General features: G+C 44.7%; 1 protein-coding gene across 9 annotated transcripts in view; it reads right to left on the bottom strand.

Moving 5' to 3' along the window:
• LIMCH1 (LIM and calponin homology domains 1) overlaps positions 1 to 13,076 on the bottom strand; it is a 213,496-nt gene that overhangs the window by 59,188 nt on the left and 141,232 nt on the right. For 8 of the 9 annotated variants that reach the window (XM_077934316.1, XM_077934317.1, XM_077934319.1 and 5 more), the window contains 3 exons: positions 7,226 to 7,421; positions 3,512 to 3,764; positions 1,648 to 1,929 (listed from right to left, as the gene is read on the bottom strand). In XM_077934316.1, coding sequence (XP_077790442.1) covers positions 1,648 to 1,929; positions 3,512 to 3,764; positions 7,226 to 7,421 — 731 coding nt within the window. The remainder of the gene's footprint in view (positions 1 to 1,647; positions 1,930 to 3,511; positions 3,765 to 7,225; positions 7,422 to 13,076) is intronic. The other variant, XM_077934323.1, reaches the window with a different exon arrangement.

Raw genomic sequence — 13,076 nt, 5'->3', positions numbered from 1 at the left:
TTAAGATACAAATGACAGATTGGGAGAGGCTATGGAAAATAGATCCAAAATTTACGGCATGTACTTTATTGAAAGAAAACTATAGGAAAATGATGTGCCGGTGGTATTTAACCCCGGTAAAATTATCAAAAATGTATAGAACAAGGACCAATATATGCTGGAAAAATATATGCTGGAAATGTAAAGAAAAAGAAGGTACCTTTTATTATATGTGGTGGAATTGCAATGTAACTAAAAAATTCTGGGAAATGTTATATAATGAAATGGGGGGGAAATGTTTAAAATAACCAGAAGCTTTTCTATTAGGAATTATAGGTACTGAAATCCTGAAAGACCAGAGGAAACTGTTTATGTATGCTACAACGGCTACTCGGATGTTACTAGCCCAGATATGGAAGGAAGAGACAGCCCCAGCCAGAGAAGAATGGCAAATCAAGTTGATGGACTATGCCGAAATGGCAAAACTAACTGGGGAGCTCAGGAATCAAGGAGACAAGAAATTTAAAAAAGGATGGGAAATGTTTATAATGTATGTACAAAATCATTGTAAACAGGTCAAAACATTAGCAGGATTTTAAATACACTTGTAATGTAACAGAATGTATAGTTAACTTAGGAAGATGAAAAAATTGGAGAAGTATTGAAATGCAGTTCAAAATAGAATCAAAAGGACCCATGGAAGGGATGGGGGGAAGTCAAGAGATTCAGAGTAATATCAATTTTTGGATTTTGTACTGTTTTTTGAGGTATGTTTATTTTATTTTTATTTCTCTCTCTCCTTTTTTTCTTCGAAAATCAAATAAAAAGATTCTATATATAAAAATATACTGCAACTTTGATGGGCATTCTCTCACACCCTTCTGCTGTTCTTATTCCATCAGCAAGAGTTTGAAACAGATACACAAGCCTGATTTTTTGAAATGCAAAATAAACGAACAAGCAAACAGGAACAGTAACGCCAGAAACCCCAAGCCAGACTCCTCCATGTGTCAAGCTGCACATGGATGCACAAACATGTCTGTATTCTGACAGAGTAGCCCAACTAACTGATCCACCCTGCATAATATCCACAGGTAGAAAAGCCGAAACAAACAAGCTACCCTCATATCAGACATGCCTGAACAACTGAAAGAGAAGGGATGGCTGCTGATGACATTATTGTCACGTGTTTGCTTACAGCAAACTGTTGAACAGTCTCCATGCTCTACCAGAAAAATGTAACGAGCTGAATATTTTTACGATTCCTGTTTTAAATTAGACATCCTTTAATGCAACTGCTTAACCTCATTTTTGCTTTGCGCTCACGAAAGCGAAGCTCAACCGCTCCAAGAAAATTGCACATTTAGAGCCTGTTAAGAGGGCACAGTAATTAGAGCACACAACTCTTTTCCAGCCAAAAATTCCTGCACCGTAATCGCTCAGTTGCAATGAATGTGTTTAATAACAGCTAATACTGCAGCGCGCTGGCCTGCAATTCCCAGCTATTGTTTTCTAAAACCTTGCAGTGAATTCCGGCGAGGAAGCAACAGGCGCATTTTATGAGGTTATTTTTCTCGTGACGTTGCAGCAAAACCCAGGAAAAACCACACAGCATGGCAAATACCAAATGCATGCGCACGCCAAGTCCCGCAGTGCGGGAGAGCTAACCTGCTACCATAGCGTTGTACAGCCGGCATGATCTTAATACCGGCCTGCTCAATCCTTCGTAGCTTGCCCAGTTCCTTGGGATCTTTTGCGGGATTTCTGGGCCCCGCTGCTTTCTTGGCAGAATGTGTAGACGACTGACGTAAAGGCTCTCCTTGGTTCACTTCTGCTTGAACAGGCTTCCCAGAGGGGTTTGCAGTAGACACGCAACAGCCCGAACACTCTTCTTCAGATTGTGCTAGTACTTCGGTTTGTTCCTCTTCGATAGTTTCAGGGTGGCTTTTGCTAACAAGTCATACAGGGCAGATTATTTCACATCACGGTCCTACCTTATTATTACCTGTTGCTGCTTGCGACCGTGCAGATCAGGTTAAGATTATTCAGCACTGAATTAAAAGGAGAGGTGGCTTTTTAAATGTGAGCCACTACTAAAGGGGGCAGGATACCACCACTTTGACATGTGGATGTGAATCGAAAGGCAGTACACTCGCATTTTTGCATATATGCACACATATTGGAATAATTTAAGAACAATAATTTATTATTTATACCCAGCCCATCTGGCTGCATTTCCCCCACACACTCTGGACAGCTCCTAACTGAATATTAAATACATAATACAGCAGTAAACATTGAAAACTTCCCTAAACAGGGCTGCACCACTGTCTCCATGGATGCAGACACATGGGGCAAATGACCCCGGGGACTGTTGTGGCTGATGTAAATCACTGCCAGGAGGCAGCATGTGTCTGTGTGACTGTGCCAAATCAGTCAGAACAGCTGCCTGTCAATGGTCAGAAAGACTTGTCACTGGGTGAGTGAGTTCCAGCTGTTTAGCCCTACAACCTTGTCTCAGAGGCCTTCAGTGAGCTAGATGCCTAGTAGACAGTGACCAAAGGCAGTGGGAGAATCTCTTGTATGCTACTTTGAGAGCCTCTCTGGGCTATAAAGTGGGATAGGAGTTCTATTAAAAAGTAAATAAATAACGCTACTTCCTTCACTATCCTTCAGTGCTCCATCAGTGCCCTTGGCACTTTACAGGATAAAATAAGCATGCACACAAAAGGAAGGTTGCTGTGTCAAGGACCTTGTGATTGAGACTTAGTTGGTAGTTCAGCAAGGGAAAAGAGAGTGGCAATAAGAGCAGAATACGAGCAACTGCAGTTATACATACAGTCAAACCTCGGTTGCCGAACGTAATGCGTTCCGGAAGCCCGTTCAGCTTCCAAAATATTCGACAACCGAGGCGCGGCTTCTGATTGGTTGAAAGAGCTTCCTGCACTCAAGCGGAAGCTGTGTCGGATGTTTGGCTTCCGAAAAACGTTCGAAAACCAGAGTATTGACTTTCGGGTTTTCAGCATTTGGGAGCCGAGGTTTGACTGTAATGAGGCTTTTGTGTTAGCTAAGGATAAGTACTTAGGCCTTAAGCCAAGGGCTTCCTGGAAATGATGGATTTGGGAGGGAATTGAGGAAAGAGAGAGATGAGAACAAAACTGTAGCACCCACGACGGCAATCCGTGAGAAGGTTTTAGAGCATCTGAACCAAAGTTCTGGCTTCAAGTAACGTACACGGTACCAATATGAAACCCAGCATCTTGTTAAAAACGAAGTAGGCCAAACAACCTTATGTCCACAGTAAAACTCATTTAAGTAATTCTGTAGTAATGTTTCAATAAACTAAGTATAGCAGAGCTGTTTATGTGATGTTCTAAGTCAAACTGCATTCCATATGATTGCCATCTTGCAATTAATCAAGCAAGAGAGAACAAGGCCAGAAACCATCTATTGGTCACCTGTGAATGGGAGATGCACTTGTTAGGTTTAGGTGGCTCTGGCTTGGTAACCTGAGAAGTGGCCAAGTCCTTACCTGAAAGGTCTCTCTCCTCCTAGGGGAGAAGTAGCAGTACTCCAGCTCTTCCTGAACTCCTCCCGTTCAGCCTTCTTCTTCCTGAGAGGAGCCGGAATATAGGCAGTCTGGTTACTCTTATTGGGGAGGTATTGGTTAAAAGGCACAACTGATTTGGGTTCACCATAAGATGTCCGCCTTGCAGACATATCGTCTTTTTTCACATCTGGCAACTTTCGATGCGGCAAGTCAGATTCCGAATCGCTTCCTCTGCCTATGTGGAAAAAAAAAAAAGAAATTAAGAAAAAGAAAGAAAGGAGTCAAGTTTAAATGCTTAATTCAAGTGTGCCAGTAGGAGGATCGCTGCAATTATCTGGTGCAAAGGTGTCCATCTCCTTCCCCTACAAACGAATGTACGGTTTGCATGCTTCAATTGCCACAGAACATGACACATGCAAAAGTGCTCCTTAAATTCAATGGGCAAATGAAGCATAAATTCCAGTCACTACTTAAGAGTGAGAATCAAGTTTTTAAATTGTCAGTAAAAGCTATTGTGCTTTAAGATCCATCTCGAAGTTTCACAAGGTCACACTTGCACACTGCACATGGGACTGCATAAATGAGGGCTTTTTTTTTAATGACCCACATCTCTATTGTATTAAACGTTTAAAAAAACCACAATTGAGTATTGCCCCTTGCACAGGGAAATCTTCAGTTAGCAGTGATAATTGAGAACACACGGGGACGTCCTATAATACGTTTTTCCTATTATAATCTTGAATTTGAAGGTCAGAAATACAATAACTGCTGTGTTCACACAGCTCCAAGAAAAACTCCTCTAGCTCTCTGCAGGCATAATATTTTAGCTGTCTTAAGCAGAAATATTCAACAAGCAGCTGCACTACAGATATAGCTAGATGACAACACAAGAACTGCCTTGCTGGGTTTGATCAAAACCCGTCTCATTCAGCATTTTAAGGAGCAGTCAGCCAGATGTCTCTGGAAGGAGCAGTGGTCATCCATCGTTGCTTATCTCCAGTGTATGACACTCCGAGTAATACCATCTCTGAAGACGGAGATTCCTTGGCTAATAGCCATGGATACACCCCCACCCCAGGATTTGCTAATCCTTTTCAAAAAGCCATCAAAGCCAGTAATGAACATACAATAATACTTGAACTCAGGATCATCCCATGGATTTAGCCACAGGATGCTCAACTTCATGGGATGACCCAAAGTTCAAGTAATATGGGAGAAAGGAAACAAACTTCTGAACAACTGTACAAAATGAACTCAAGACCTTTAAACATTTTTACTTTCTTTTCAAAGATGGTAGTGTTGCAAAAGGTAAAGGACCCCATGACAGATAAGTCCAGTCAAAGGCGACTATAGGTGTGGTGCTCATCTCACTTCTCAGGCTGAGGGAGCTGGCATTTGTCTGCAGACAGCTTTCTGGGTCATGTGGCCAGCAGGACTGAACTGTTTCGGGCGCAACAGGACACCATGATGGAAGCCAGAGCACACAGAAACGCCAGTTACCTTCCCGCCACAGTGATACCTATTTATCTACTTGCACTGGTGTGCTTTCGAACTGCTAGGTTGGCAGGAGCTGGGACAGAGCAATGGGAGCTCACCCCATCGCGGGGGTTCAAACCACCGACCTTCCGACTGGCGAGCCCAAGAGGCTCAGTGGTTTAGACCATAGCACCACCCGCGTCCTTTGGTAATGTTGCACAACAACATGGGCAGGGACAGAGAACCGAGTCTACTAACTGTAGTTCTCCAGATGTTGCTGAACTCCATTCGCATCAGTATCAGACAGAATGTCCAACCACAAGGGACAAGAGGTGTAGTCCAATGGCATCTTGAAGGTCCCTGCCCTAAACAGCTTGGGACCAGGTGACCTGAAGGATCACCTTCATCTAGTTCACACCTTGAGCTCTGCATCCCATATCCCACTTGTATACTTCCATTTTCGTACAAATTGTACAAGTTTACAACATGTGGGGCACTCTCAGTGGGGTCCCCATGTCCATGGGACTGTTTCAACTGAAACCTTCTTGTCCCCATCAGTATAGGCCTTTAAGCTTTAAAGACCCATTTATTTAAAACTGCTTTCTTCTTTAAAAAAGAAAAGAGCATGCTATTTTTTTGTGTGCTGCTCCATGATACAGAACTGCAATATTGTAATTTTAAAAAATAAAATCTATTTTTTTACACTGTGCTGCAGGTTGTTGTGATTGGTGATACTGCTAGTTATTAGCATTTTATTGCTAATGGCATTTTAATGTTGCAGCTGACTGATCTGCATGCGTGCGGAAGGCCTCCTTAAGTGGTTTAACCCTAAAAGGCGGCCTGTACATATCTAAATAAATCAACTAGAAAACAAATGCCTGACTAACTATATCATCTGCTAACTAAATGTTATGTTTTTCCCCTACACCACAACGGCTATGCTCAGATTCCCTGGTTAGAGACAGCATGCTTCTGAATACCAGTTCCTGGGAATCAAACGTGGGGGAGAAAACAGCTGCCCTCTGGTTCTTCTTTTGGGCTTCCCATAGACATCTGGTTGGCCACCATAAGAACAAGATGATTCCTTGGATAGCTCAGTTGGTTGGAGCAGGCTACTGATAGTCCCAAGGTTGCAAGTTCGATACCCATATGGAACAGCTGCATATTCCTGCATTGCAGGAGGTTGGACTAGACGATCCTCAGGGTCCCTTCAAACTCTACAATGCTATGAAGTTGGACTAGTTGGGTCACTGGCCTGATCTAACCAGCCCTTATGTTCTTACCATGACTCCAGGTCAATCAATTTACTGTCTCGCCAAAGTGGTGCATGCTCTAGTTATCTCCCGCTTGGATTACTGCAATGCGAGCTACGTGGGGCTACCTTTGAAGGTGACCTGGAAACTACCATTAATCCAGAATGTGGCAGCTAGACTGGTGACTGCGAGTGGCCACCAAGACCATATAACACCGGTCCTGAAAGACCTACATTGGCTCCCAGTACTTTTCTGAGCACAATTCAAAGTGTTGCTACTGACCTTTAAAGCCCTAAACGGCCTTGGCCCAGTGTACCTGAAGGAGTGTCTCCACCCCCATCATTCAGCCCAGACACTGAGGTTCAGGTCCGTGGGCCTTCTGGTAGCTCCCTCCCTGCGAGAAGCAAAGTTATAGGGAACCAGGCAGAGGGCCTTCTCAGTAGTGGCACTCACCCTGTGGAATGCCCTCCCAACAGATGTCAAGGAAATAAACAACTATCTGACTTTTAGAAGACATCTGAAGGCAGCCCTTTTTTAGGGAAGTTTTTAATGTTTGATGTTCTATCGTTTTTTTAAATATTCTGTTGGGAGCCGCCCAGAGAAGGTGAGGAGACCTGGTCAGATGATGATGATGATGATGATGATGATGATGATGATGATGATGATGATCTCCTTACATTTCAGGCCCAAGAAGTGCCACCACATAAATTAGACTGCTATGACATCCCCCACCCCATAGCCACAGCTTGTAATTATAAGGCAAAAAGCTTCCGCCATAGTGTGACCCCCCAAAGCTCTAGACCATAAATTGGCATTCAAAGAGAGTTCCCTTCTGACTTCAAGGGATTAAAAGGCACATCACGCTTCCAAAACCCAAGCCAGCTTCTCCAGCGACAGCACACCAGCTATTTCACACCAGAAGAGCCGCGTGTCACATTCAAAAGGAGCCCTGGAGAGCACAGCTTACCATCGCTGCTTCCTCTCAGCACCACATCTGGAGACGGCGTCTGCTGGGAGCGGGAGCCGAAGGAATCCAGGCTGTCAAAAGAATCATCTCTTCCGTGGCGGGGAGGAGAAAGGGAATCGCTGCGTTCGGAGTCCCAACAGTCTACATAGCCGCTGTCACGGATGCTGCGCTTGGGGCTCTCAACATCCTCAGTCTCCTAATGTGGACAAAGCATACACACACACACATACGTGTTGTTGTTGTTGTTTAAAGAAATACCCTTAATGCAAACAGCAATAACATTCTGAGAATCTAGCATGCCTAGAACCTATGGCTGGGGACAGAGAGATATTTTTCTAAGGGAGTTGAAAGTGGTATCCTGGAGGCATTGTTCGCCCTGGTACTCACACACATTTCTTTTGTATCATGGCTGTCTCTGATCCAATAGGTTTTGCAGGTTTTTGAAACAGTAGAAAGAAAACAGTTTAACCAGAACCACCCACGGGGCAAACGAAAAGTGTACATACACTACAGACAGTGGCGTAGCGTGGGGGGTGCAGGGGGGGCCGGCCGCACCGGGCGCAACATCTGGGGGGGCGCGCTAGCTGCCTCCGGAGTCGCCGAAGAGCCTCGGGCGCAGGCTGTAGCAGAGCCCCATGTCTCACGGAACCGACGAGCTGGCAGTGGCTCTCAGCGCTCGCCGCGGTCCCCTCGCGTCAGGGGCGCGGAGGGCGCGCCAGGCAGCCCCTCCTCACAGCCCCGCCGCCGCCGCTGCTGCTACAGCTGCTGGGCCATGTTGCATTTTCCTCGCCTCTCTGCCCTCCTCCTCCTCCGGGCAAGTGGCGTCGTTTGGGCGCCAGCGCCAGCGGCAACTCGCCTCAGATCACCTGACACGGACCTGCCGCCGTGGCTACCTTACTGTAAATACCCCAGCCCAGGCAGCAGCAAGAAGAAGCTGGCAGCGGCGGCAGGTTAGGGGTTAGGGGGCGCAAATTACTTGCCTTGCCCCGGGTGCTGACAACCCACGCTACGCCGCTGACTACAGAAGCAATTCCTCTCTCTCAAAACAGTTTTGTCCATCTTAAAAAAAGTCTGTCTCCAATACCAGAGGAGTCAGTGTGGTAAAATGTACACATCACCACAGCCAACAACGTCATTCTTGTGTCGCCTTTTTACGCTTACAAAAAGATACAAGTCAGTCTTTCACCCAAAACTTCTCTATCCGCCACTCTCTAACCAAAGCCATTTTTCAAGTAGCTACGAAGAGACTACCATTAAAGGCAAAACACAATCCACCACGGCAATGTGCAGAATGAAAACACACCAGAATGAAAACACACTTTACAAAGAATTGGAAGAAAGCAGGTTAGCATGTTCTAAAGAAGAGAAGTGATGTCGGTGTGTGGCACTTTAAAAGACTAAGCCATTGACTATGGCTAGAGCTCATTTCCATCAGGTATAGGTTTACATGTGTACCAAGAAGTAAAAAGAAAGGAATTGACCTGAAACATGGCTGGTTCTGCATCCATATCCATATCATACAAGCCATTGTCCATATCACAGGAGCAAAGGCATCCTGGGTTTAAGTTAGCAGGCAAGGCACGTCTAACTCCACCGAGCTGATCATTTCCACCTAGATATCATACTGGCCTGGGACACCTGCAGAGAGAATCTGCTGCTGCTGCTTTTGGCTCAGTCAAACAACGAAGCAGCGAGCTGCAGGAGACAGCGTCTTTCTACCTCGGAGAGAAATTCCAGTTATGAAAGAGGGGATGTCTTTCTTCCCGGAGCAATCAGCAGCCGAAAAATATGCAAAACGCTTTTCCTGATGCCTCTGAAGAATTCAGTCTTGCTCTTTGTTTGTTGCCAGCTCCTGGCTCTGGGGGATATGAAAGCACTTGTATCTGACCCACATGTTCAGAGCAGTGAGAACAATGGCCGCCTTTGACAGCCTCCCAATTATAAATTCTTTCCAGAGCAAGCCGCACATACTAAAACACTGAAAGCTCCAGAAGAGGGAAAAAGTCAGTAGAAGCCATCCTCAGCCTTGCATTATTAGGAGAACATTGCCCCTTGTTTCAGGCGGTATCTTATCATCGGTTACAACAGGATGAGGCCAAGAGAAACAAAAATAAGGCCCTTTGCTGAAAAGCAAACTTTTGGAAGTCCACCAAGTCCCTGCTTCTCCCTTTGAGTAAAAAAGGCAGGGACAATATTATCACCCTCAGATGTGGTCATCAGAAAAGCTCAAGGTGAGAAATGCTTCTCAGGGAGTCCTTTTGAAAAGGTGCAAAACTGCCAACAGGTGCAGAAGCGTCTGTATCATGTGGTACAAATAAACAAGTCATGCCAGAGGCCTGCTTCACTTGATTATATAAACAGATGTGGAAGACATTGCATGTGTCTGTCTCAAACCAACGTGCAAATTCAACCAACAGAGGTTTGCAGATCCGTATGCCATAATGGCATATTTGTCAAGGAGCCATGACTGGCAAAGCCTCTGAGTTAGCTGTGCCCCTTGGGCTTCCCACTGTAAGGATGAATGGATCGTTCTGTTTCCAGTTCATGTCAATTTCACATTATGTTCATTCATAAGTCCATTTTGTTTTATTTCTGAATGAATCTGTGATTTTTTCAACATATATTTTTAAAAGGAAATCTGAATGTCTATCCTTATTTACATTTCTATTTAAATAGGCATTACCACCACAAACATATGTATTTGAGTAGGTGCTTTACCTCAGTACTATATGCTTTTCTAAATATATTCTCTCTAAGAACTTTATCACAAAATTCGGAGACCCTCCCTCCTCCAGGAAAATATAAATGTTCCAATCTGAACATTCAAATGTGGATCAGGTCACATAGGATTTCATAGGAATCAAATTCCTCAAGCATCCTTACTGCGTTCTGTGTGAAATGGCCCTCAGCATTAGGTGGGGATAACCCAGGTTCAGATCCTCAGTCACGTATGAAACTTAGGCAATTTCACACATTACCCAGAGGTGAACCCAGACTTGACCCTCAATAGGGAAACAAAGGCAATCACAGCTTCCCAACAAGAGAACTGGAAAAATATATATGTATGCAAATAAGTGGTTCTTGCATCCCTGCTTTTTGTATTTAGGTGCACTCCTAAAACTTACTTAGCCTAATAAGTAAGCTGCCCAGGGCTTTCACTGAAGTACCACAGAAAACACCTATTCTCTTGACCTGTGCACCAACAGCCGATAGCTCAGACCAGCTTGTTCTGCCTTATCTACAGATACTGTATGTATGTGTTTTGGAAATGAAAGGGTCTCATGTCTCATACTGTGGTCCTGTTCCCCCCCCCCCCAAAGAGCTTCTCCCAAATTTACATACTAAAGTGGAAATAATAATCATTATGATTACTATTATTAGCAGGGGAGCAACGGGAGCTCACCTTGTCACGGGGATTCAAACCGCTGACCTTCCAATCAGCAAGTCCTAGGCTCTGTGGTTTAACCCACAGCGCCACCCGCGTCCCTGTGGGAACTGTACGCTTACATAAAATAAAGTAAAAGGACACACTAGAGCAGGATTTACCAAACTTGGTCTGCCAGTTGCTTTTGGACTACAATTCCCATCATCCTTGACCACTGGTCCCGCTAGCCAGGGGTGATGGGAGTTGTAGTCCAGAAACAGCTGGAGGTCCAAGTCTGGAAAATCCTTCACTAGAGGGAGACCACTTAGGCCTTCCCTCCTATAGACCCCAAGAATAAAGCCTGTTCCTCACTACATAGCTCAATCTCATTTATGGTCACACAGACACTGCATTTCTTCCAAAATTGGCCACAATTATTACAGCCGCATTGCAGATGAGGAGCAGGGCAGAGAGAGGCTACCAGCTTGTCTAAATACTACCAAGAAAGAGGTAAGCTTCCCAGTTTGTACATCAGTCCCTTTGCTATTATGACACACTAGGCGACATCCTGGGATCAGGTCTATGAAATCCTATGTGAAACAAAAAACAAAACAAAACCAAGTACCATGAACAGCAGAGAGGAGGTTTAAACACGAAGCAGGATGATTCAAAAACTCAAATGCCCTACAAACTTCTCAGGGAGAAAACTTAGTAATTAGGGTCACTGTTGAGTTGGCTGCCAAAAGTCCCTTAGCGTGCTGAAAGCCAAGGTCCCCTAAGGCCAAGCGTGGAGACGGCAAATAGCTGTAAGGTAAAATCACAGAGTTTAAGGAAGTTAAAATAATTTGATCAGATGAAATTGCAGCGTTTCATGGTGTCTCTTTCTTCTGTTTAGCAATGAACGACAGAAGTTACTACCAAGAGCTAAAGAGGGTGTCCTTTCTCCCAGGTAAAAATGCTCCATGAAATAAATTTGATGCGTGTATCTGTTACTCATACGGAGCTACTAGCCCAATTGCCTCTAAGTTACTAGGTTAGGTGCTTTACAAATGTTTAGCGTTTTGAATTTTCCCATTTACTTATGTATTTATTTCCGCACTGACTAACACAAGTTTGTGCATAAAGCAGTCTAATGAAAATGTGGGAGGGCTAATATGACTTCTGCAGACTTTACTTGCAAGCCCGATGCTGTTAGGACCAGGCTTTGGACAGCAGACTGAAGCGAGTCAGAGGAGTTGTGGGACCAGCCAGAAGTTGAGAGCAAAAGAGTAAATCAGAGCAGGAAGACAACCCAAGAGGAAGGATCACGGAACAAGCCAGGGACAAGGAATGATGCAGGAACAAGTCTGAGCTCAGGAAGAGCTTGTGGCTCAGGCAAGGCTCAACCAGTGTTCAAAACTCCCCATTGTTCTAGGCGCATTTTGCGACGGGGAATTTCATTAGGGCGAGCAGTTTCTGAGCTCTGGGTGCAGTACTGTGTCAAATATTTCAGATAATAATGGCAGAATAGTAGGAAAGGAGGACCTTATTCTGCCTTCCCACTTCCAGCTACTCTCTGAAGTTTGGAGAAGACACCCTCTTAAGAATATTATGGGGGTGGGCAGGGGAAGGACTAGCCCATGTGAAAAATGAACATAATATTTTATCTGCAATTCATTCATTTCCAGCTTTGTATTCTTGTTATAAAAAAGCATTCCTAGACATTCTGTTGTTGAGCCCCTAACCTATTATTGTTGTTGTTATTTGGTGAATTTATATACCGCCCTATACCCGGGGGTCTCAGGGCAGTTCACAGAATAAAATCAAGATATAAAACCACAAAATACATAATAAAAATAAAAACAACAACCCAATAACACCCCCAACAAAAAAACCCACCTAGGTTGAAGGTGCCATTGAGCTCCTAGCTTTCATATCTCAGTTTCTAACACTAGGCTCAACACCAACTGGAAGCCCTCTTCTGCGCTTTCCCGCCTAGGATGAGTCAATGGCTGGCCTGGGGGGACAGGGTACTCACGGAAGTGATTACCTGCAGTTCAGTGGATCACCACATAGGGCAGCTGTCCACCAATCTCAACTTTCTGACCAATGCTCTCTTAATGATACGAAAACCCACATCTTCATCCCACAATGCACTTCTGCCTACCCATTTGGACTTCAGGCCTCTCTTAGCAGACTCCCTTTGATTTTCAGCTCAAAATACCAAGCCTAAAGGTAAAGGTAAAGGGACCCCTGACCTGGTCTGGGGTTGCGGCGCTCATCTCGCTTTATTGGCCAAGGGAGCCGGCGTACAGCTTCCGGGTCATGTGGCCAGCATGACTAAGCCTGATTTGCTGCCAAGGAGTGTGGTGGAGTCTCCTTCTTTGGAGGTCTTTAAGCAGAGGCTTGACAACCATATGTCAGGAGTGCTCTGATGGTGTTTCCTGCTTGGCAGGGGGTTGGACTCGATGGTCCTTGTGGTCGATTCCAACTCTATGATTCTATGAT

The sequence above is a fragment of the Podarcis muralis genome, chromosome 9, assembly GCF_964188315.1.
Source record: "Podarcis muralis chromosome 9, rPodMur119.hap1.1, whole genome shotgun sequence".
NCBI lineage: Eukaryota > Metazoa > Chordata > Lepidosauria > Squamata > Lacertidae > Podarcis > Podarcis muralis.
Note: the sequence above shows the minus strand (reverse complement) of the source record. Positions and strands in the feature narration are given on the sequence as shown.